Source organism: Eubalaena glacialis, chromosome 17 (genome assembly GCF_028564815.1).
Source record: "Eubalaena glacialis isolate mEubGla1 chromosome 17, mEubGla1.1.hap2.+ XY, whole genome shotgun sequence".
Lineage (NCBI taxonomy): Eukaryota > Metazoa > Chordata > Mammalia > Artiodactyla > Balaenidae > Eubalaena > Eubalaena glacialis.
This window is the reverse complement of record NC_083732.1, coordinates 66109400-66135814: the sequence shown is the minus strand read 5'-3', so window position 1 is coordinate 66135814 and position 26415 is coordinate 66109400. Positions and strand designations below refer to the sequence as shown.

Below are 26415 nucleotides of genomic sequence, written 5' to 3'. Positions count from 1 at the left end.
ATTTAGACCCTAAGACAAAAAGCATATGTGGGAAAAATCATTACTAATGATAAGAGGTTCAGTTCATCAGGGAGATATAATTCCAAATATATAAAATATAAATATAAATAAATATATATGTAAAGCAAAAATTGATCAAGAACTACAGGGAAAATATGACAAACCACAATCACAGTTGTACATTTTAGGAAACCTCCCTTATTAAAGGTTGAACAGAAAAAATTTTTTCAAAATATAAAATATTTGAGCAACAAATTAAGAAACGTATTTATTTATTTATTTATTTATTTATTTATTTATTTATCTTGGCAGTGCCGTGTGGCTTGCAGGATCTCAGTTCCCTGACCAGGGTTTGAACCTGGGCCACGGCAGTGAAAGCCCAGAATCTTAACCTCTAGGTCACCAGGGAACTCCCTGTTTTTTTTTTTTAACTTGATTTAATTAAAATACATAAATTCTACACCCAACGATTAGAGAATGCACATGCTTTTCAAGCAGATATAAAATGCTTATAAAATTTGACACATACTAAGCCAATAAGAAATCAGATTTCAAAAAAACAGTATCATGTAGAACATATCCTTATACTCAGTGTAATTAAATCAGACCTACATAGCAGAAAGGTAAGGATAGATGAAATCACACAAGGCAAATATTAACCAAAGAAAAAAATAAGGTCATTTTATTTATTCCAGGAAACATAGGTGTTAAGACAAAAAATATATAATGGATAAAAAAATGTATAAAAATTACCAGTACTTATGATTTTATAAAGTGAATTTAGCAACTTCTGGCAATATCAGATGCTCGTATTCCCAAAGACCATGTAATTTCACTCCTCAGAAGAAAACTTCTTGTGTGGGAGCACTAGGAAACGTGTGCAAAAATGTTCAAAGTAGTATTTTTTTAAAGAGCAAAACAACCGAAACAAAAATTAAAAAGCAAAACAAATAAGAAAAAAACCTCAACTATACATAAGAGGTTAGTTAAGTAACTTATAGGTTTGTCATACAGTGGAATATTATACAATAGTGAATTTGAATAAATGACAGTTGAATACAACATGGATGTCTTATAAGTATAATTTTGACCGAATAAAAACAAATCAAAGACAACTATTTGTAGCTTCATACCATTTCATAGAAGTTCATAAAAGAAGTTCATAAAAACTAGCAAAACAAAACTGTATACATATATTCATATATATTTATATATGTATACACCATGTGTATTTGTTACAGTCATATACATATATTGAACTGTACCATAGACATTATTTTTCCTCCATAAATATATCATTCTTTCTTTCTCTGTATATATATATGTGTACATAGACTCTTTGTCACTCTTTATCTCTCTCTATATAGATGAAGAATATATATACATATATCAATCATATTTTATGATCCTATGATTATGTTCATTTTCATTTTTTGCTAAACCTAGATATGAATGTGTATATATGTGTGTGTACACGTGTGTGATTAATATTACATGATAAAATTTTAAAATAAAAATGAGGCATCAATTCTCATCAATACACATATCCAATAAATATTTGAATAAATAATCAACTTCCCTTATTATTAAAAAACTACTTGAAAATCAATGATATAGTCATTATCTACCTAATTGACTAGAATGTGGAAAAATGTACATATTTTTTGGTAGTGTATGTGATGACAAGCATCTGTCTGTTAGAGATTTATGAATGCGTTAAAATTTTTTAAACAGTGTTTGAATATTTTAGACATAAAATATATATCTCAGGCTAAAGGAAATAACATTGGATGCAGTAGCTGATTAAATTAATGTAGCTACTGCACAATTTCTACCTTAAAAGAGCTCTGGGAAGGAACGTGAACTGTGTGCTCTGCTAGTTCTGAAGAATAGATTTTATGATAAGCACTTAATTATCAGCACATCTGAAAAAGCTAAGTACACAGTGCATTAGTACAGAGTTTCTAAAAGGGTGAGTACCAGGATGGTTACATCTAGATTTGTGTATTTTATGTGTCATGTTCTTTTAAACAATACCTAATAAATCAGTTGCCTGTAAAACCTTGAAATGGACATCATGGTTCAAGTTGAAAATTCCCATTGTGAGACAGAAAGTTACCCAAGGTATTATAGTCCATCAAGAAAATAACCCACAATTGCACTACCTTTATTTGGATACATTATTTATTAGAAATTTCAGATTTAATGGTCCTGAAGACTTTATATAGGAACAGTTATCAAGTCTTAGAATAAGATAAATTTTAGCCATGATTTACATTTCATATTATATAATTTGTTTCCCTTTTCTTGTTTACTTTCTATTTCATGGGAAGATTTATTTTTCTGTTTTGAATGTTTGGTAGGGATATCTTCTTTTTGAAAGTGAATCATAAAGTGAGATTTTTCAGCTATGACATTAGTTGTGTTTTCTTCTACCACGTGAAGGTGAAATCACCCCGTACCCTTCTAAAAAAACCCAGTTACTCCAAATGAGTAAATACTCATCATATTATTTCAGTATAAAAATACAAGATGAGTGGATTGAATAGAATCTTATTCATTCAGAATTTCAATTTTCCTTAGATTATATTTTGTAGACTACTCCTTTGCACTTGACTAAGGCTGAATATTAAATTTTCAACTTTTAAAAGTTGATTATCGGTTACCCACCTATACATCTGTAATTCCTTTTCTGTTTTTGTCCCTCAAATACTCTCTTCAGATGCTTTTCATTCCAACATTCAACAAGTGCCACACCTGTAGACTCTTATGACACAAAAAATGACTAATTAGTTGTCACATATACTGAACTATATTTAAATTAAATCACTTCATTTACTCTTTCTTTGTGACAATTTATCTGTAGGTATTTGTTTCCATAATTACCAAAAAATACCTTTGAAGTCTTAATTGATTAGTATTTATAATTTATTCATTTACTTTGATGTCCATTTAGTCATTGAAGAAGAAAAACCATGGTTAAAACTATTGAAAGTGAAATACAGTTATTCGGTGAAGGAGAGCTTTTTAAGTCATGGCATAAATCTCTGGAAGTTAACATTAAAAGGAAAAAAACAAAGCATTGTTTAGAGCTGACTCCACAAATACTGTGAGCTGTGTTTGTTATGAAAATCGAAATATAGAAATATTATCAGAGTAGAGCAAAAGACTAGCACCTTTTAGCTGATTTTTTTCTAGAATCTAGAAAACCTCAGTTCTTTATGAATTATGAAAATAATTTTTAATCTCTACTAATGAATAAAATGCTACTGCTAGGGTAAAAGGTATTGGAATACGAATGGATCTGAAATAAATGCTTTTTTATAGCACATGAAAATTCTGTCAAGTAGGATAAGGAATAAAACATCTTTTCCTAAAGAAATTTTAAGTCACTTGAATTAAGTAAAATTTGGTTTTTTTATGCAGCTTGATGTAGTTTTCTCTGGAGGCAAAAGATGATTATCTCTTTTATCAAAGTTGATTGTGTTCATTGTCTAAAGTTTTGCACTGGAAAAACTGAGATTTTATGTAAGTATGTTCCAAACATTGTATGGGACATACTTACATTAAAATATTATTTGTTTATTATCTGAAATTCACATTTAACTGGGCATCCTGTATTTTATCTGGCACCGATAATGGTAGGGAGATCTACAGACTGCCATCTTTTTTCCTCAGGTAGCATGAAGAGAATGTTTGCTATCCAGTTGGCAGCAGAGTATAGAATTTAAATTAATGCAAATATATTTGCAGTGTCTTTTAAATTAGTTGGGCTTAATGTAGCTAGAAGTTCTAGGAGTTTTTAAATAATGAAGAGTTTATTCAGAGAACCATTCAAAATATACCATCTGCAAAATATCTATGTACTTCTTAATATTTCTCTGCTGCTTTATGACTTTACATATTAAGTCTAGCATTACCAGAGCTGTGGTGGTTCATTCCTTTGGTTATTAAGTAGATATTTACTGTCTGGATGTTCGGGGTGGTGCTGAAAGGGATATAGAGATGTGTGGGCTTTGATCTTGATTTTAAGGCAATTACAATATAACTGTAAAGTAAGACATACATGATTATTTGGTAAATGAGAGCTTTTTAAATGATGAAATAAATCTTTTTATGCCATCACTTAAATCAAAGGCCATTCATTTTAATAAAACACAGTGTGAAAAAAATCCTCTGGATGACAGAGTTTCAGAGTAGCTCAGGGGATGGTAGGTTTACTCTTGGGTTTGAGTCATTTGGGAAGTCTTTATGGATGAGAAGGTAGTTAAGGTGGGTCTTGAAAAATGAAGAGAAAACTCCCTGAACCTTTTGAGGTTTTCATATTAATGTTGATAAAATGAAATGCATTCAGTAGGTTAGAGCAGAGTCCAAACTAACGTAGTTTCTCAATGACTAAACTTTCATTCTTCAGTAATGTTTCTTATACTAGGCATTAAAATAATCTTTTTATTTTGGGGGGACATGACATTAAGTTGAAGGGCTTTTCAGTTATTGTTGAGAGTGACACAAGTCAGAAATATACCCAAATCTTTCAGGGACTAATTCCTGAACAAGCTAGTAGTGTTGCATCAACTACCAAACAGCATACATGCAAGAATAACTATGGACACGAGCTAAAATACTGCATCACGCGCTCCGTATTATTTTATGAATTGACTTGTCTGTGCTTCACATTCTTATTGTGTGAAGTAGGGATGGAAATAGGTACTATGTGTGATTGTTGTAGAATAATATATATAAATGGCCTAGAACTAAAGAATACTAAAAGATGATCCCCAAACAGTGCAATAAAGAAGATGAATGACTATTTGGGGATTACGCTTGACAATGTCATGTTTATAGTTTTAGCTTATAAAGCTGTTAAGGTTGACTTTCAGAGGTGGGAGTATGTGCTTTAAGAGGGAAGACGATGTTACTCATCATAAAGAATTCATTTGGGAATGTTCTGTCAAGTACTGAGTATACATACTGAGAGTTCATTCCAATCTAATACTCATCTTGACGTATTTCTGACCATGGCTTCATGACTTTTGCTATTTAAGATGTGGTCTGGGAACCAACAGCACCAGAATCATCTGAGATTTTGCAAGAAATAGAGACTATTGGGTACCACCCCAGATTTCCAGAATCAGAATCTGAATTTTAACAAGATTCCCAGATGATTCTTCTGCATGTTAGGGTTTAAGAAGCACCGTTCTAGATGTTAGCATAGGTGATTGAAAAGTTCCATGTTGCTCCCAGCTTTTGAAAGTACAGTGATGTTGTCTTTTTAATATATTTCCTATCGTTTATTGGATGACTATTATATGGAGAAAGGAGTCCTTCAGTTCTCTAGAGTATTATGCAGCAAATTGCCTTTTCTGCTTCACCTCAGGGTGTTCAATGGCCTGAAAGATGGAGCAGTTTAGCAGTTTACTGCTTAATTGTCAAGCTTTACGCTCTTTTCATTAATAGGAGTCACACTCAGAATCTTATGATTCTGAATAACAAAGATAGTAAGGGCATTACCTGTGTTTTATTAGAGTCACAGGTGGTAGAGGATGTCTTTGAGTGTCATTCAGTTGTTTTGAACCAGGATATATCTACTAATGTAGTTTGTGACTGGTCCCTGCATGGGTGTCCCCTGAAGACCTTACTAAAAATTCAGATTCTCAAGTTATGTCCAGGAGATTCAGATCTTCAATAGGGCAACTGAGAGGCCCTGGAATCTGTATTGCTAAGAAACTCCTTCAGTTGCAGCACTGCTTGCAGCCCGTTTTGCAAACCATTGCTGTAGTCAGTCTCACTTCTGTCAGCTAGAAGACCTTTCCCTTCCCCTCATGTTTTCAATTTTTAACCCTCATTTTTCATTGTCAGTATTGTCAGTAATTTTATTTATTTTTGTATAAAGTTAAAAATTCAGGCAACAGAGGATAGAAAAATAGAACATCAGTCTGGAAGGTAGAAGCCCTTTATTCTTGACTTGATGTTGACTAAATGGACAAGGCACTGTCTTCATTTTACTTATCTATAAAATGGGCTTTATACCTCAGTGGAATGTGAGATCACATATGTGTGAGTGCTTTGAAGTCTTCAGTAGAAAAGGTGTGTGCTTTGAGCTTGTTATTGCCACCTCGTTTTAATATCCTTCCTGTTAGTATGTGTTTTTCTTTTCAATGTAAAACCCGGTTCTCACTGAAAACTTATCTCTGCAGTTTCTGTCTCCTTTCTGCTTTACACCCAGCCTCACCGTCCTCTGCATTCGGACAGTCCTCCAGCACCTGTATCACGGAAGGTTTTGATCAGTCAGAATAAGAGCTCCTCTGTGGGCAGATCAGAACAGCTCTTGCCGAGACCTGTAAGGAGTCAGGGAGTTGTCCGTTGGGACAGGAACTTGAAACTAGAAAACCTAGAAGCCCCCAGACACCTTGTTTCAGAGTGATACGTTGTGATGAATTCATTGCCTAGACAGGACACACCCAGAACTCCTTGTATATTTAGGAGGACATGTCAGTCAAATACCGGTTAAAGGTTGGATGTATTCGTCTTTTTTTGGTGAAGGAATAGGTTGGCTCAAGGACATTTCTAGATTGCAGAGTAAGTAGATATTGAAGGCACATAATCTTAATTAGTGAGATATATTGCTAGATATATTATGGTTCTAAACCACCCTCCTGAATACACTTACAAAGCATCCCTACCTCTGAAGACTTCAAGAAAACACAGGTAATGCCCTTTCTGCCTTTGTTATTCAGAATTTTAAGATTATGGGTCTGACTACTGTTATTGAAAAAAGAGTAAGGCTTGACAATTAAGTTAACTGCTAAACTGCTCCATCTTTCAGGCCATTGAACACCACTAGATGAAGCAGAAAAGGCAAAAAATATATTCTACCTGGTAATGTCTTAAAACAAAGGATCTTCTAGGAAATAAACATGGTTTTAAGAAAGATGTCTGTCATGGTTAAGGTACCTGGGGGAGTGGAAAAGAATGATACCAGAATGCCAGTTGGTAAGTTTTAGCTCCTTTGAATAGAGTGCAGAATGCAGATTCACACAGAAGGGGGGCTTTATTTAATTTTAGGATTTATATTGGTTAACTCATACTAGAGGCACTATTGTTTTCATTTTGCAGGTGAGGAAATTGAGGCAGGTTCAGTAAATTATCCGAAGTCACATATATAGTAAAATACAGAGCCAAGCTTGAAACTTAGGCATTCTGGTTCTAGAGTCTTACTTTTAAGTGAACTAAATTGCTTCTCCAATAGAACTATGAATCTGCTGTTTTAAAATAATTTGTCATGTGGTACTCTAGAGTCTCGCACTTCTTCTCTTGTATGTTGAAACTTTTTCCTCGTTGCCCTAGAATTAATTGTCGTTATTTCTTGAAATAATGTCACTGTAATTCTTGGGAATGTTTGTTCTTTGGAATTTTTTTGTACTTTGGTAGAAGTAGCAGTGGCCATTTATAGTCTTAATTTATGGGCAGGGACCCCATCACAGTTTTCAAGCAGAGACTCCACCAAGTCAGGGAAACCATAAACTCTGCCACAGTGGGTAGTGAGCTCATTAGAACTGTCTTGGGGTGAAGGTCAATCAGAACTTGTGAATGTGCTTCCTGAAGGTTATTTGTTTGTTTATGTTTAACTTTCATGACTGAATAGATTATGTGGTATATCTTAAGTAGGGTATTTCCTGAGTATGTTTTGAGCTTTGACCATTCTGATAAATCCATTTTCATCTGTCTGATCGAGCTTCATAAAAGCTAACAATTTGGGGTACAATTCTTGAGTTTAGGAGTTTATCTTCCATTGTTTCATATTCAAATATAGTTATGGTAGGAAGGTTCTCTGAATGAGGTTCCCAGAGGTTCTAGGTTCTATATTTTGAGTCTTGCCTATTGTCCTCTGTGATCTTAATTCCATTTTGGGTTTTCTGGCCTCGACTTTGGTGGCAAGATTCTTACTTGTCATCCTGTATATTCTCTCCTTAAGAGTTAGGTTTCTTTCACTTGAGAAAAATTCATTTTAATATTTTTATGGTCAATTCATCATCAAATTATTTTTCATTTATTGTATTTCCTTTTATCTTTTCTACTTCATGGAGAAAAATAGGACAAAAGATTGAAAACAAGCTCCTGTAAAAAGTAGAAGTTAAATATCCATATTTATTCAACCAAATGTAAGCTCTTAATCACAAGAAGATGATCATGTACCAAATTAAGTACTCTCCACAAATATTGGCTGAGATTTTGTTACATGTCTTAATACCTTTGAATTTTGCTTCCATAAAATAGGAACGTTCTTTTGGATTTTCAGCCATCAGACAGGTCTCGGAATGAAGTCACCCAATAGAGAAACTTTTACGCTCCCAAAGTGATTAAAGCACACATTTAACTATGCTACTCCTCTGCCTTTAAGCTTGCAGTTGCTTCCCTTTCCCTTTGAAGATACCTACCTCCTTGCCGTGGTCCACAAAGCTCTAGATGACCCTCCGGCTTGTTGATTATTATGCTTCCTCTTATTTATTCCTCTCAAGCATCAGTGGCCTCTTTCAGTATCTCAGGCTTGCTAGAATGTACTGCCCTTTCCCCTTCCTCCTCCTCCAACAAGGATAGCTCCTTTCCATCCTTGGCTTTGATAAATCACCCTCAGAAAGGCCTTCCTGAGGACCTTAAGCAGCCCTTCCACCCCCTTACCATCCCATCCATTTCATTCTTAGCACATATTACTCTTTGCCCTTACATGTTTATTTAGAGACTAATGTGAAGCTTGTCATTCCTGACTAGACTCTAAACACCAGGTGGACAAGGGCTACGTGCCTTGTATTCACCAATGTGTACCCAGTGCCTGGCAAAGTAATATTGTGATGATTATCTACAGATTACATATAAGGGTACCCACTTTGCAGTAGCTTTAAGTAACAGCTCTCAAAACTTATTTTGTTATTTTAAGTTGTAACTCCTAACACATTACATCGTGGAGCAGCAAGTGTTTCACGTGGTTATTTAATTAGAGAGCCATAGAAGGTTTTTACAGTTAAAGAATGTATGCCTTATTCCCAGTTATTTGTGTACCTTTCCGGTATGCCTTTTAGGATACAGTGCCTCGGTTCTTCTTTGTTAATCAAACATTTTTCTTAATTTAACAGTTACCGTTCTGTCTTTAACAGCAGGAGATGCTATGAAATCCAACAATAAGGTCTCCTTGTTTTATGCCTTATAAAAAGAAAACACACACATAAACGTACATTCACACACACTCTTTTAATGAATATATCTGTACAGCGCCTATCATGCTGCTTGGTACCCAACAGACACTCAATTTGTTGAATGTTCATAAGTCCTTACAGATAGAAAAAATTTGTCTTAAAAAACTTGAGCTTCTGGTATATCTTATTTACTAGATTATGTAGCTCAGTCAACCACATTTCATTGATTAAATGGATTTAGATTTTATGATAGAAAAGAACATCGTAATCAGTCCGGTAGAATTTATTTTAATATATGTAAAAGCTGTATAGAGCATTTCAGCACTAGCAATGTATATATATTTATAGTGAAAAATATCCCAGTTTAGTTTAAATAAGCGGAAAGAGAAAAGTCCATTGATGAAATCAGGTGTAAACATTTATGAATATCTATTAAATAATATAGAATTGATGATTATCCAGTCACAGTAAAATGAACAGAGCAGGTCCTTCAATAATAAAGCAAATCAACCAGTTTTAAATGTGACTTGTCTGGAGTGTGTACGCATAAGTGTGTCTGTGTGTGCAGGTACCTGTTATTGCTAATATAACAAACGGGAATATTGCATTCCTTACCTAGAACTGAAGATGCCAGTTAATTACATGCCAGTTTCTGGGTATTGAGAATATTGTATTTCATTCTACCTATTGCATTACAGGAGATAAAATTCAGGTGCTTGAAGACTATTTTTTAAAGCCCTTCTGAATGGTAGATTTCGAGTAATGGTTTTCCTCTTCTGCAGGAGAGCACACAGCTGCTACAAATGCCGTCAATGCAGTTTTACAGCTGCCGAGACTCAGTCACTACTGGAGCACTTCAACACTGTTCACTGCCAGGAACAGGACAGCACTACAGCCAACGGCGAAGAGGACGGGCATGCCGTATCCACCATCAAGGAGGAGCCCAAGATTGACCTCAAGGTCTACAGTCTGCTCAATCCAGACTCTAAAATGGGAGAGCCGGTTGCTGAGAGTGTGGTGAAGAGGGAGAAGCTAGAAGAGAAGGACGGGCTGAAAGAAAAAGCTTGGGCTGAGAGTTCAAGTGATGACCTTCGCAACGTGACTTGGAGAGGGGCGGACATCCTACGGGGCAGTCCATCCTATACCCAAGCAAGCCTGGGGCTTCTGACCCCTGTGTCCGGCCCCCAAGAGCAGACAAAGACTTTAAGGGATAGCCCCAACGTAGAGGCTGCCCACCTGGCGCGCCCTATTTATGGCTTGGCTGTGGAGACCAAGGGCTTCCTGCAGGGGGTGCCTGCAGGCGGAGAGAAGGCTGGCGCCCTCACCCAGCAGTATCCTGCATCTGGAGAAAACAAGTCCAAGGATGAATCCCAGTCCCTGTTACGGGTAGGAAGGTTTTATTTTTTAAAATAATCCCTATATCTTGAAGGGAAAATGGGGAGAACATACATTCTCTAGAGTTAGTATCATGACTTACCAAGTGCAACTAAATGGTGTGTATCAGTCTGGGGATGTATACTTAATAAGGCCAAAGTGGTAGAAAGCAGCTCACGTGCGTTTGTGTGTACTCTACACATACTCGATGGAGTGGGTAGAAGTCACTTGTTTGTCACTACTCTCAGCTCCGATTGAATGTTTGTTAATCATTCCTGGTGATTATGCAAAACGATGAGGCCACTTTTGGAGAAGGGAGGCTCAGAATCCCAGAAGGATGCACATTTGTTACATTAAAATAATGAAATGACTTTTAATTTTTAAGGTGGTGTGGCACCGTCTATGGTTAATAAGGAAATTAGCAGAGATTTAAATCACTAAGAATGCAGAGCCCTCGGTGAGACGTTAATACAGAAATGTAGTGTTTTTAAAACTCACAGCGTAATTATGTACAAATGACAATGCTTGTTGTTTTGTTGCCAAGAGGGGGGAAAAAATGAGATAGACTTAAGTGTGAATGGCGTGAAGAGCATCCAAAGAAGAGAACCATGAATTTTACATTATCGGGCTCTTGTAGGGGGAAAGACACAGTCCTGCGTGAAAGAGAAACTAAACAAAAGCTCTGTAAGATAAGATCCTTGCTCACTCTCTTCATGCTGTGTAGACTGTGAATTGTTGAGAAATATTTTAGATTTTGAAAATTCAGGAGCTCCCAGTTGAGTGATGCTTGCTTTTTGCCTAAGGCACTACCACTTCAACATCTCACCTTGACTTTGAGAAGTTTTGAGCTTTCCGGATAATTTCAAAGCTTTGTTCCTTCATGGAAGGTAGGATCAGAAACCAGCTAACCTTTACAAAAGAGCTGGTTAGGAAATACAGTTCAGCCAGCCCAGTGTTTTGACCTGGAGGTTAGAGACCACCAAGTTCTCTCTGGATGTATTCTGGGGAGAAAAATTACTCTTGCCAATGTCGGCTTGGCTACTCTGCTCTCATTTCGAGTAGATTCTCCGAAGCTTATCTGTGCTTCTCTGGCTTTCCCTAGTGGAGTTGAGAAACGCCCCTTGGAGGAGCACAGTTAATTATAAAAGCTGTTACCTTTCCCATCCGCAGTCATGCCCTGGAGCTAAGAGAAGGGCTTGAATGCAGAAGAGGAGATGCCTCCTTGTACACTGAGAAACAAAGAATCCTTCCTGCCCGGAAGGAGCAAGTTTATCATAAATAACTTTGGAAAGAAGAGAAATAGTTCCTGTGCTTTTCAAGTGAGTGTTCAATTTAGGGAGCTTCTTTCATACATTATGCATTTTTATCATTGTAAATGCTCATCATTTTCTTAGTATATGAGGACTCTTCTGATCGCAAGTGGCTCTTATGGTTTCTGGTTATAAGGCAGGAATGACGTGTCCTAGGATTTTTAAATTTCATGTTGCATCTTGAGAGCGTGGTGGAATTGATTTCCTTACATCTCTATCACTAGAACTCCCCACTCTTTTTTCTTTTTTTCCATTTAAAACTGTTTTCATCCATGACATCTTCATCTGATACCAAATTGTGTGACTCTTTTAGACTGTTTCTGGAATGTTACCTTTTCTGCCACTGTTTGTAAACACGAAGAATTTGGAACGAGCAGTAATTTATGAAGCAGTGCAATCTAAAACCTGAGCAGGATAGTTCTATTCTTTAAGCAGCCTGAGGATGATAATACTTTTCTAAAAAAATTGTTTTTCTCAATTCCTCCACTTCCTTAATTCCCTGACTTCAACTTTCTGTTGCATCATTTTAACTGTCTTTTCAGTTCCTCCACATTAGCTGCTGAAGTAGGAAATCTTCAGCAAGAGGCTACTTAACTGTGTTCTACAATGAATATCAGATTCCTAACTGTAGGATTTGTGATACTTAAAGGCCATCGTCTACTAAATTTTGAGAGCTGACAAAAAAGTGTGTATATATATATATATATATATATATATATATATATATATATATATATATATATATATATATATATATATATATATATATATATATATATAAAACGTATTTTAAAGTGGCCTGGATCTTTCTTCTGTGATTTTAGTAAAATTTGATCTTTAAAATTTATATTTTCATTGCATTTGAATAGTGCTTTTGGAAATCACCCATTTTATTGGACATTTGTGATAAGGAGGTATAGCTGATTTGATTTATTGTGAAATATTGGGTCGGCCAAAATGTTCATTTCGTTAGTGAATACGCTGTTCAGTAAAGTTCTTGGTGAAATGAAAAATGTGGCTTTTATTTTTACTTAAAATCTAATGAACTTTTTGGCCAACCCAATATTTAGTATATTAACTGAATTTAACAGTTTTAATTTACACATATCTTGCTGATCAGCTTTTTAAGATACTTGAGAGAATTAAGAGCCCATTCTGATTGTGAATTTGACAAGAATTCTATTTTGGTGAATTCTGATTGTGAATTTGACAAGAAATCTACTTTGGTGGTGGAAATTTGTATTGCTAAGTTATCATGGCAAACATATACTTCTCATTCCTTCCTCTGCCATCAGTCAGGGGAAACCCAAAAGAGTATTGCCATCATATTTACTAAGGCAAAACCAAAGTACTTTAATTTTGTAATTTTAGAGGTCTAGTTAGTAACAAAGGTGTCCTGTAAAAATGTATAAGTACACAAGTGAAATATGCACATACAATTTCCATGTTTTAAATGAAAAAGCAGGGGTCTGTGTAAGTATATAGCTACAGAATGTAATATTCATGTTTGAGTTTAAATAGTAGAATGGCACTTGAAATTAACTTGCTGTTTGATATGTTTGTTTTGAAATAGTAAGCAATTTAAGAAATGGAAAATAGGTTTTAAAAATGATTTTTTAATTAGAGCATCCAATAAAGCATTAATAGGACAAATATAAATACATTTATACATATAGTTTCTAATACTAAAAGTAAAAACTTGACTATCATCTTTGACTACTGGGCAGAGTGATACCGAGAATTAAGTGTGGAAACTGTGTCCAACAGAAAATGTTAATTTAAAATAGTTTAACACTATGTTGCTAAATAATGGAAACATTTTAAAGAGTATGCTGAATGGAGTTAGGGTCATGTCACAAAGCACATCATTAAAATATCACTTTCAGAATATTAGTCTTTCTGTTACATGTTTCTAACTGGTTGTAGTTATGAAATTCTGCTGCACTCAAAGTGAGGAAGGAAATATAAGAATCACAGAGAAGAGCTCAAGTTTCAAAATATTCATTAGTTTTCTTCACTTCTTTCTTTTCTTTTTCTTTGTTTTTTCCTTAGGTCAGTGTTTGGCTTTTAGTTTGACATTCAGTGGCAGCTCATTTATGTGTATTTTCATTTTGTGAATGCCTTTAGACTTCCCTTGTTACTAGTATGGAATTGATCTTGTTATAAAAAATTCTAAATTGTGTATGTGACCTGTGTTGATGATTGTGCTTTGAGTACGGCAGGGAGCACATTAACATAAGCTTCATCTTGTAAATTGCTTTATGAAAATCAGGGTTTTGTGTGCACTAACAGTATTTCTATAAAATCATGTTTTTTCTTTTTATGAGTAGAAAGAAATATTAGCCCCTTTAGATGCTTTGCTAGAAATAGTCCAAGTTTATATGTAAAGTTTAATTGTTCCTCTTTTAAAACTTCTAGAATAGATCTTATAAAACATGAATAAGCTCCTGAAAATGTTTTGAAAACGCAGCATTTAAATTTGGCTCCATGAAGAGGTTAACGTCTTTAGTACTGTCTTGCTAAAAGCAAAAGTTAATTGGTTTTTTATATTCAAATAGATGTTCCTTTCTCATTTTAAACTAAACAGTGTAGTATAGTCAGAGCTCAGTATGGTCGGGTGCTCTTTTCTGATCAGCTTCTTGTATAATTTTTATTTTAACAAAGGTATTTATTTATTTAATTATTTGGTAGCTTCTTACACAGATGTAACTGTGTTCGTTTTATTATTTCCTGGTTGAGAAATTCTAGGTTTCATTCTTGTAATTAACGTTTTAGATTGGATTTTATAACACAGAAAGCTTTGTATTTTAACTGATAACCCCATTAAAAGGAAGCAAACACCTGTTATTAAATTTCACAAAGATTTTGCCAATATCAAATGCATTTTTTTCGTTTTTCAGTGAAACGCAGAAGTATAATTGTTTAGTTGGCAAATCTATACTTATGTAATAAACTTCTTCATGTCATGTCAGGACAGAACATCACAGTCAGATAACTCATAGGCTCTAATTCTTCCACCAGTTCAGATGCCCTAGTTATCAGTCCACTTTCCACATGCACCTAGGGGAAAAATAAATCTCTTTGTGATTGATTTCGGTTTGCAGTGTAAATTTATTTACGGATTTGTCCGTTTTAACATGTACATTTTGCACTGCTTGGTTTTGGCAGAGAGGCCTAGCCATGGGCTGTGGAGTTGAGTTTCAGGTTCTTGGAGTTGAGATCCGAGTTGAGCCATTGGCTCAGAGAAGGGGCCTCCCAGGATCCCGTTCATTTGTCTGCTAGAGAGGATCATGATGCCAGCCATCCTCCCAGGAGTGCTGCGCAGCTTAGTTAATTAATGTTTGTCAGGCCATTTGAGATCGTCAGATGCAGGGTTCTAGATAAGTGCAAAGTAGTATGATTATTTGTTCGTTTTGTAAATGTGATACCAAGACAGTACAAAGCAGATGTTATTTCCCCCTTTCTTCAGCGGCGTTAAATTTATAGTTTAAAGATTGTTGATACCGGACAGTCCATTGAGATGCAAAAATGTTCTTTTGGGGACAGTCCATTGGCAGTCAAAGAGACGTTTAAACAAGCTACAGTGTTGAATGCCTTTACAACCATTGACAGAAGACCGCAGGAACTTTTTTTTAACTAAAGATGATCTCAAGTGAAAAGTCTGATATTTATTGTTTTGCTTCATGTTTAATGAAAATAAAAGCAGCTATCATCTAGGTACTGTTGTCTAAACATAGTGTTTACATACATAACCATTTTCCTGACCCCATTTGAATTTTTTTATATTTGCATATATTGAATACCAAAGAGAAAGGTCTATACCAGGAAAAATAGGAAGTATACACCTCCCTAATCATTAGCTATGAAATAGTAGTTTTTAGGCCATGTTGGTAAAGTTTCTCTTTAAGTAGCTGCTGATATTTATTTTGCCTAAGAATAAAATGTTAAAAACCATTTACTGTATCCAGAGATTAACAGTCCTTGTATATCTCTGTGCTTCTGCCCTAGATAGATGCATTTCTATTGTCACCTATTAGAAAAGGGTATGGTTTAAATTCAAATATTTAATAGATTTATTTTAAAAATAACAATTATTCACCCTCTTAGTTATGTTTAATAGTGAACATGACCATTTTAATTGTTTTTATTAAGTAAAATCTAAGTAGCTTTTTTTCCCTTTATTGGTTATTCATCTTTTATATTGGTATACCATATTTGACAATAGATCACTACTAAAATCAATTTGATACATATATGTTTGACTAATGGGATTTTCTATTATTCTGATTTCTTTCTTTTAAGTCAACTCGCCTGGCTAAAGTATTTTTTAAAAGCACATGTTTTTTCTTTTTTTGTAACCTAGGCTTTTTGTGAAGTCTGGCATAGTTCTGCTGGCCCAGGTTTCTAAGGCAGGGGAAGCAGATGTATCTTTTAGTGAATTGGGCTGTAAGTTCGTAGTCCCTGTGAAATGGTATCCTTCAGCACGGTATCTGTTAATTATTTCCTGTATAACTATCTTTTGCTTGGCTTCCTTTTTTTCACGGACGGCATGAGTCAGAAGATAACAGGGCCCAAGAAGGACCCTATTGTTGAGTGTTCTTAGATGTTGGAAGTGAAGAGTATACAGAAGGTGGCCCAAGTTTCAGGAGCACAGATGCAGAATGATTCAAAAGTGTGTCAGCCATGAGCTGCACAGCCTCGATGTGAATCTAGTATTTTTCTGGCAAAGTCCAGTCTGATGGGTGGATTTAACAGAAGTGTTGATTACCTAAAATCCCGGAAAAATTTTTACCTTGGATTTCTGTGTTTTGGCATTTGCTCCCACCAAAAAAGTGAATATTGTTTCCATTGTCATATTCTTTTACTCTCCCTTCCCTTTGACTCTGTTAGTGAACTTTCATTAAGTGTTTATAGACAAGGACATTGATTACTAAGATGGTCTACCAATAGACTCAAGGAAGCTTGGCAAGTAGGATGCTGCCGCGTGTGGTTGGCTACTAGTTCAAGGAGATGCAGATAGTTTCAGTGAGGCTCCAAGAACCTATTTCCTTCATTTTGGTGAAGTAACATTCTCATTTATAGATGTTTATAATTAACTATAATTTACAAGTAAAACAGAATCGGGGTTATGACGTCATTTTGGAAAAAATCCACAATACTTTATCTTACGGCATATTTTTTATGTTGTTATCAGTGATTAGGAGTAAGGCAAAGGAATCTTACTTTCGTTTTGTTTTTGTAAGTACAGGACATTTGTGATGTGATCAATTGAGTGGTATCATCTCTCACGTTAGGATGATCAAATAGCTCTCGCACATAATTTTACATGTTAACTTGCCTTTTTAAAAAGAGTTTCTCAATTTCTAAGATTTAATTTGGGCATATTAATTATGAAAGCGATGAACCATTTCATGCCCTGGAAATTTACCTATCTGTAACATCATGATTAATCAGAAAAAACTAAGGATATACAGATATATTTCTAAAAGGCAGAATACACTGTATAATATTTAAATGAGAAAATACGACTGATAATAAATGGTGTCCCATGTCCAAGTCACTGTCATCGAAGTGGGTCATTTTTAAGATACAAAATAAATTCACTCATAAATAATGCTTAGAGAATAATATCCTAGAAATACGTAATTAAAGAGAGCTGTTAAACTAAATTGACTTATTTAATGATGAATGCAGATAATCAAGGAAAAAGCAAATGATAATCTTTAAAAGCTATTTCTTATGTATAGGAAATATGACAGATATCCAATAGCCAGATAATGGTATGATATGCTTCCCTTATATTATGTGTGCAGCACAGTTTATTTTCTAGAGGAATTTATTTCCAAGTACGACCTATGTTCTTATGCAGATTTGAGTCATGTTTCTTAAGGGAAAGCAGTCAACTCAGATAGGCTTACCTTGTTTAGGGGAGAACCCTCTCTTTCCTTGTTTTCCTTTTGCCTCTCTGGATGATGTTTTTACTACCCTTCACAATTTCTCAACCCAGTTTTTGCCTTCCTTGGGTGTGTGTTGGATGTGGTGGGTAATAGTGTGGGCTTTGAGGGAATATAAGAGAGAACTTGATTTTTCTCTTTAAAATATGGAATTTAATGATCTTTAGTTTTATTTGTTGCTGAAATATTTACATTGATTCCATTAGAAAGTACTTTTCTTTCATAGGATTATCAGAATGCCACATAGAATAGTCTTTATTATTTCTTAATAACGTGTTAAAAAGACAAGGGAAAGAATACTTTCTCAATTAACACTGAGTTTGTGATTGCTATAGGCTAAAAATACAGAATCTCAAGCCATTCTTTTTTTTTTTTTTTTTCCTATTTATTTATTTTTGGCTGTGTTGGGTCTCCGTTGCTGCGCGCGGGCTTTCTCTAGTTGCGGCGAGTGGGGGCTACTCTCTGTTGGGGTGTGAGGGCTTCTCATTGCGGTGGCTTCTCTTGTTGCAGAGCACGGGCTCTAGGCGCACGGGCTTCAGTAGTTGTGGCACGTTGGCTCAGCGGTTGTGGCTCACGGGCTCTAGAGTGCAAGCTCAGTACTTGTGGCGCATGGGCTTAGTTGCACCGCGACATGTGGGATCTTCCCGGGCCAGGGCTTGAACCTGTGTCCCCTGCATTGGCAGGCGGATTCTTAACCACTGCGCCACCAGGGAAGCCCTCTCAGGCCATTCTTAACCCGTTAATGACGTTTATGAAAACATGCCCTGATGTCATTTATATGCACAAGTTAGGTCAGATTTATATACGGGAATCTAAACATTTACAAATATTACATTTGAGAGAGCTATTTGCTTTACTTAAAAATAATCATTTGCTTTAAAAAAACCCCAGAATCTCAGTATGGGACTTTTAAAATTTCTTCCCTGATACCTTGAAAAATGAAAATGTTTTTATTTACTTATAACTTTTTAGAAGCTTATCTGTTTTGCAAAGCATGCTACAGTTGAAGCAGTGTTGGTCATATTATAGAAGATACACATGTTTGGCTAATCTAATTCTTAATGTCAGGAATTTACAACCTAAATTTTTCTTGATAATTCAAGAAAATCCATTACTTCGCCTGAATCATATAACTGATTCAAAGAAATTTGGAGGTTTTTAAAATGAAGACTGTCACAATGGGCAGTCTACGGTCTACAAATTAACTATCCACTTAATATGCCTCTCAAAACTTTATGCTATGATAATATATCTCATGTAGGATTTTTTTAAAAAATCAAATCAAAATTTAGAGCTTACCTCAAATTCACATATGATTTAAATATTTTTCAAGACTCCAAAATATATCTGAATTATTCTTTAGTAGTGTGCCGAGCCCTTTGAGGTTACAGCTGGGTTTAGAGGTGGGTGTGTTCCACCTTTAATGGAGTGTCTCTGGTTGTGATTCAGGCTTGACAGGATTGTATTTTCCAGTAAAATTATATTTTATGTTTTCTTTTTACTCTTCCCTTGTGATGTAGTGGAAAGAGTACTGGATTGGAGGAAAAGAGGCTTTGTGTTCTAGGCTCACTTTGTGACTAACTGGCCGTGTGACCACCATGGGTGAGTCACTCAGTCCTTATGTCCTGTTTCCTTCTTTGGAAAATTATGGAGATAGAAGCATACAATTGCTCACATCTCTTTAAAATTGCAAACTCTGGGGCCAAGCAAATTTTCTATAAAACCTTAAACATTTAGGTCTGTGAATTGATACCCGAGGCAACTTTAAGACAAATATCTTCCATTGTAGACTTAGTGATGCTAGTGTCCAAAGAGATATCATGTATTTGATGTCCAAGTTCCTAAGTTAGATTTCCCTCTAATGACTAAGAACCCATAAATTATAAACAACTGTCACAATACAGTCTAAAATCTTCAACAGGGGCTTATCTTATACAAGAAAGCTCATTCTTTGAAAATAACTTTGTTTCAGGGAATCATGCTATTAAGGGGCCACTTATGAATGCCGATAAAGGGAAGTCTGTACAATGAGAAAATAATTCTGGTGAGAATATGACATGTTCAAAGTCTATTTCTTCAGTTTCTTGGCATTGAGCGATGTTGCCTGTTTTTTTCACAGTCAGATGTTCAAATCAGAATTTTGGATGCAGAAACTAATTTTAGTAGGTGGGGTGCAAATTTCTTATGAGTCCATGAATAGACTCTAATCCCAGCTGTTTCATTACAATTATAAAAATAAAATTGGCTGTGAATCATTCAAACTCTATTTAATGGATGTGAATAATTCAGTTTCGCCTCACTGAAATCTTAAAACTATAAACCTATCTTAGATTCTTTGTGCTCCTTCAGAGTTAATATCTCATTATTCATATATGAATTATTTGAAGTATTGGTGGTCATGATGAAAATGACCATATTTCCACTCAGTTCCTGTGGGTTTCAGGAGAGAAGGTGGCCTCTAGGGTGGCGCTGGTGATGAAAACAAGAAAGAAATTAGGAAGAGTCTATGAAAAGAGAAAAGGATATCGAATTAGTATTTGTTGGCATTTTCTTTCCCATGGAAGAGTCTATGAGAAGAGAAAAGGATATCGAATTAGTATTTGTTGGCATTTTCTTTCCCATTAAAATATATATGTTCATTACATACATTTTAGAAAATATAAATAAGCAAAAAAGAAGAAAATGACTACTCAACGCTTTAATCTATCCCTTTCTGGAGACACACACACATGAAGACATGCACATACAAACATAGACTTATATGTTTATTATTAAATAGCCTTCAATTTCACTTTATAATAAATTGTAAACATTTTCTCATATTAGTGTTTATTCTGCTATATCACATTTATTGACTTCCTAATATTTCATTATGTATTGTACTAGTTGTACCAGAAAAGATGATTATTGATTCCTTGTTGTCAGACATTTAAGTTACTTCCATTTTTTGCTGTGGTAAATAGTGCTGCATTGAATATCCTTGTAGCTAAATAATTCTGTCTTGCTTGCAATTTTAAATTGTTAGAACTGGCTTCCCTATAATCAGGTTCCTCCATGGGGTGACACAGTAGTGGAGTTTATTGTCAAGTATTGGTCACTTTACCAGGCTATGTGTATATATACTCTTGGGAAATGGGAAAACATTTTATTGGTGAGAATTGCCTCACAGTGGTAGCTAAGAAATAGAAACCCCAACATTTTCTTTAAACATTATTATGGGGGAAAAGTTAGTATGAAGGTTTGAATAAGGTACATTTCTGAAGCACCAACATAGATTCAGTGAAGTATCTATTTCACTTTTACAATCAAAACATTCCTTAGTCACCTTGACATTCAAAGAGTATTTAAATAGTGTAAGGTACTGAAATGAGTCTTATAAGGTAAATATATATATAATATGTATATATATGTATATATATATACTTAATATATATGTATATATGTATTTAATATATAAAGGGATTTTACTGTCTCCAAAAAGATTCTTAAAGTTAATATGTTTTGGTGATCACATAAAGTTGGTGCCAGCAGCTATTTAGTGAAGTACTTGGTACACACACAAACTCTGTTTTAAACTATTGGAATTTATTTTAATTTTCTCAAGGTCATTTACATAGTTTAAGGTAAGGTAAGAATGAAACTCAGGTGTTAAAGGGAAGTGTAGAAAAGCATTCTAAATCCCATTTTCATTTTCTTTTTCAAGCATCTCACTGCTATATGCAAAGTCCTTTCAAAGACTAGAAACTATTTGTGTTTATAGTTCATGAAATTTTAACAGTATACCCATTTGTTTGGGGGATTTGAATGCATAATTGGTTGTATCTAAATTTACATACATTAATACTCATCTGGGTTCAGGATTTATTTTCAAAGAACCAACATGTGTTAAACCAAACTAACCTAGACTCAGACTTGAAAGAAATAGAAATCCAAAGCAAAAGATAACTTTGTAGAATCATTCCCTGATGTACTGGTCTCTAACTTTTCTCGTCCCATAAATAATAATTTAGCACCTACTTTGTTTCAGGAACCATGAAAGATCCTATAAAGAGTATGGATATAAGTAAATCAGGGTTCTTGCCCTCAAGTAATATACAATCATGTATAAGTGATAAGCTAAGTATACAGACAACGATAATAAAAGTGAGACTTCCATAAAAGGGACAAGGAGAGGAGAGCAGTGGTCTTTGGGTGTTTAAAGAGGAACAGATCACATTCAGTTGAGTGATTGAAAACAGTTGTCATACATAGAGTTTTCTGAGATGATTTTTGAAAAAAAGACTAAGCTTTCAGCAAGTGAATATGACTGCATGGAGGGCAAGCTCTGTAGAGAGAACAATGTGAGTTTAGCTGAGGGCATTTTTAAGATTTAGATGATGGAAAAGCTTGATCAAAAGGTATGTGCAGTATAGTTTGTGTAGCTAAGACCTGACATATAGGTTAGGAGAATTTCCTTAAATGCTTATTTGAAATTTTTTATTTCAGAAGGAAATAGGGAACCATCACAGGATTTAGATCAAAGATATCTTGATCAAACCTTTAACAAGGTTAATATCTATCCCATTTTACATAGGATGGCTTGGAAGGGGGTGGATAGGTGGGCAGAATTGTGATAAAGGAGATTAATTAGTAGGTTAATCCCTTATCCTATGACTGATAACAAAGGCTACACTCGGATAGTGAAAATGAGAGATTATTTTTATAGATATGCTAGATGTAGAATATTCAAGAGTTAGCCAAGTTGACATGTGTGGGTGACCAAGAGGAGGGAGGTTATGATAAATGAGGCTTTAAGTTTGGATGACTGGACAAGGAGACCAATAATAGCTAACATTTGATAATCACCAACTATGGGCCAGGCTCTCCTTTCTATTTGTAATAACTCATTTAATCTTCCAAGTAACCCCGTGCCATAGAGGATATCTTTAATTCCATTTTACAGAGGAAATAGAGCCTCAGAAGTATTAAGTCACTTGCCCAAAGTCACCCAGCTAGTAAGTGACTGGGTCATGCTAGACCATGTCCATATAGACTGACTTCAAAGTCCACACTTTTCTAAATTGCTTTTTGATGAATGGTAGTGCCATTAGCAGAACTCTAGCATGAGCTTTTTTGTGAGTGTTAAATAAGGTAGTCTTAACACCTACAAAGTTTGCAGGGCATTCAGATGAAAATATCTAATGGATAGCAAGAAATGGCATTTCTCATAGGGAACAGAGGAGTTGGAATGACTTCTAAATGAACCGACATTTCTTTAATAGTTGAATTTATATTGAAAACCTAGTTTGTACAGAATATTCTAGGAGTGATACCAACCTGGACAAGCTATGGACACCGATTCTTTAAACCATTTGTAAACCAGTCTGGGAGATAATGTTCAGAAACATGATTATGGTATAAGGAAAGGAGTGCCAAATGCCATGGAGTGGAACAAGTAAGCTGTAGTATTTAATTTAATTTAATATTTTAGCATTTTTTATTGAAGTATAGTTGATTTACAGTGTTGTGTTAGTTTCAGGTGTACAGCAAGTGATTATATATATATATTCTTTTTCAGATTCTTTTCCCTTATAGGTTTTTATAAAATATTGAATAAAGTTCCCTGTGCTATACAGTAGGTCCTTGTTGGTTATCTATTTTATATATTATATATATACGTATAGTGTATATATATATATATATATATATATATAGTAGTGTGCATGTGTTAATCCCAAATTTAATTTTTTTAAGAGGAGGAAATTATGTATTCTTAATTGAGCCATCAAGAAAGGCCTCCTGGAAGAAGTTGCTTATTGGTTGGTTCAAAAAGGGTTGGGGTTTGAATAGGTGGTGATAGATGGGGCAGGGGATTACTGGGGTGTAAGAACGAAATAAACCAACAAAAAAGAACTTTGGTGTTTGGAGAACTTGAGGAACAATCAAAGTACAAAAGTCTAAAGATAATCCAAGTCAAAGGTGAGGTTTGTAACTGCAGCTTAAAAAAATAGCATAGTAGATGAGTCCTGCTCTAGAGTGACAATTACTATTTTGACATTTATGAGATTAAATTTTAAGATCCTCTGTGTATGGAAAAATCCTTTGTTAATTGACAGGATTCAGAAATTTGCAGAAACATTCATTCCTCAAGATCTTATTATTTGCACAATAAACCCAAAGGAAAGAATAAGCTTTAGAACAGAGTTGGGTTATTTAAATCAAAGTCTGAAGGAAGAATTTAATAAAATCTTTAATTAGTGTAAATAAGCATCAGAAAGTTACTTTTAATATATATATATACTTAATGCACAGTATATATGTAAATTACTCTTTTATTCACATATAAATTAAAAATAATTCTACATAGGACCATACCATACATAGGTTCAAAAGAAATATAAATGAAAAAAAATTCTTGAAAACCTGTTTAAAGTGTATGCCATACATGCTATACTCATTTGATTGATTCATTATATATAAGAACTATTGTATTTTGGTTTTATATATTGGTGTTCTGATTTATTCACTAATCATTTCTCTTAGCTTTGATTCCTTGGCTCATTTTCATGTCCTATTTAATGTCTTATTTAGTCATTGAGAAGAAAGAGAAATCCTTGCCTGTGATATGTCACCTGTTGTTTAATGGCTAAAACGGTTACATATCTTGATACTGTATTACATTAAGTCATTTTAAAAGCATTGCTTTCCCTTTTGTTTAAAATTCCTACAGTCCCTGGGATATTGGTAGGGGGTTAATGGAAGTCTTGATTAAAATCTCCCAAGCTTCAAGGCTTTCAGTTCTGTAAACAATTTAGATCTGAGAGATAGGCTTATGTCTTTTTACTAGTCTATTTACTGATTTAATGTTAAGAAAAAATCATAAGTTTATTCTTTATTTTTTTGGTAATAAGTATAAATTAAAATGCATTTTTTAAAAAATCAACCACAGCCCATTGTGTGACGATCACAGAATTTACGGCAGTTCTTTCAAAAACTCTCTGTAGACACAGCATCATCATTTAAAAGTAAACGAGCTGTCTTTGGTGTACTGATTTTCCGTTATTAAAGATAAGCCTTTTAAATTTTATATCTAGAGTGTTTCCAAGAGATTCTTTCTACACTTGCAGGACCATGAACTCTAATCATGACTTAATCAATCTCACTTGCTTCATAATATCTAACCAAACCATAGGTGGATAAAGGCTCTGAAATAGGTAAAAGTCATAATGCACTTGAAGTTTACACTTAGACCCACAAGCTTAGATTCATTAATTATCCATCCTTGTGACCAGCCCAAACCGCTCCCACCTTTCTATGACTAGACAGTGACTGCACAATATTCAGGTTCAGTCAGATGTCTTAACTGTTCTATATTTAACGAATCAGATGAGTTTTAAACATGGCTTTGAGTTGGGATTCGCGTGGAATTGAGCTGGCACCTCTGTAGTTTCCAGTCCTTATGATTTTAATGTATGAATTTCATTGCAATGTTGAGATTTTTGTGATATTCTCTGGACCTGAAATTGAGATCCACTGAAGTACGTGTGTGTGTGTGTGTGTGTTTGTGTGCGCGCGTCTGAGGTTTTTCCTCTGAAAGCAAGGGGTATTTGGACAAGTTTGGAACACAATAGAGCAAAGATATGACAGAAACAGCAAATATTGGATCTTATAATTTATCCCTTTGTGAATTTTTCTCCCTCAATAGATTGTGAGCTCCTGAGAGAGAAGGGCTATGCCATTTTTATATTTCTATTTGTCATCGGCCCTGGCATACTGCTCATCTCTTAGGAAGTCTAGAATCAATGCGTAATTAATTGAATGGAATTCTATGAATATATATCCACTTTTTTAAAAATTGGAAAACTACCTTTTAATTTCTGTGTGAGCCTACAATACTGCTTGTATAATTTTTACCATTAATTAAGTTTATAATTGCAAACATTAATATTTGAATACTCTTTTTAGGATTAAAGGATTAGGTAAGTTATTACTTACAAGCAATTTTTTCCAATAGCCTTTAAAGTATAATACTATTTGGTGAGTTGTTTACGCTGGGTAAAAACATCATAAAATTATACCAGTTTTGGTTTCACATTTTAAAAATTGAGCTTTACTGGACCATTTATAAATTTGAAAATTTTTCTGAGTTATCTGGTGAAACAGTGATTTCTCAGGGTTGACAGAGTTTTTTGATACAGGAATCTAGAGAAGCAATCTGCCAATGTGTTTCTAGGCTTAAAAGAGTTCCAGTAAAACCTGTTTATCTTTATTTTTAATTCACTTATCCAAAATTTATTTTCTTTGTGTAAATTCTTTTTAAAATAATAACTCTAAATCCCATTTTGGTTGAAATAATCAATCTTCTGCACAGCTAATGGTTTATAGAGCATGATGCTGAACACTGCTGAATCTAAAATGTGGGAAGAAAGTTTCACTATTCTTCTCTACGGTTCCCTCTTAGGAAGGGAAACGTTTTAGAACATTGGGTACTGGGTTCAAAATAAGAGGGAATGGGCAGTGGGACCATTTATGCCAATAATTTTATGATCAAGTCAGGGAATCAAAGGCTTACAAGACTAGAAAATGTGATGTGAAGAAGAGAAAGAT

At 34.5% G+C, this 26415-nt stretch overlaps 1 protein-coding gene across 2 annotated transcripts in view; it reads left to right on the top strand.

Annotated features, from left to right (window-relative positions):
* Positions 1 to 26415, top strand: part of TRPS1 (transcriptional repressor GATA binding 1) — a 250813-nt gene that overhangs the window by 67563 nt on the left and 156835 nt on the right. For both annotated transcript variants that reach the window (XM_061171547.1, XM_061171545.1), the window contains exon 4: positions 9974 to 10577. In XM_061171547.1, coding sequence (XP_061027530.1) covers positions 9974 to 10577 — 604 coding nt within the window. The remainder of the gene's footprint in view (positions 1 to 9973; positions 10578 to 26415) is intronic.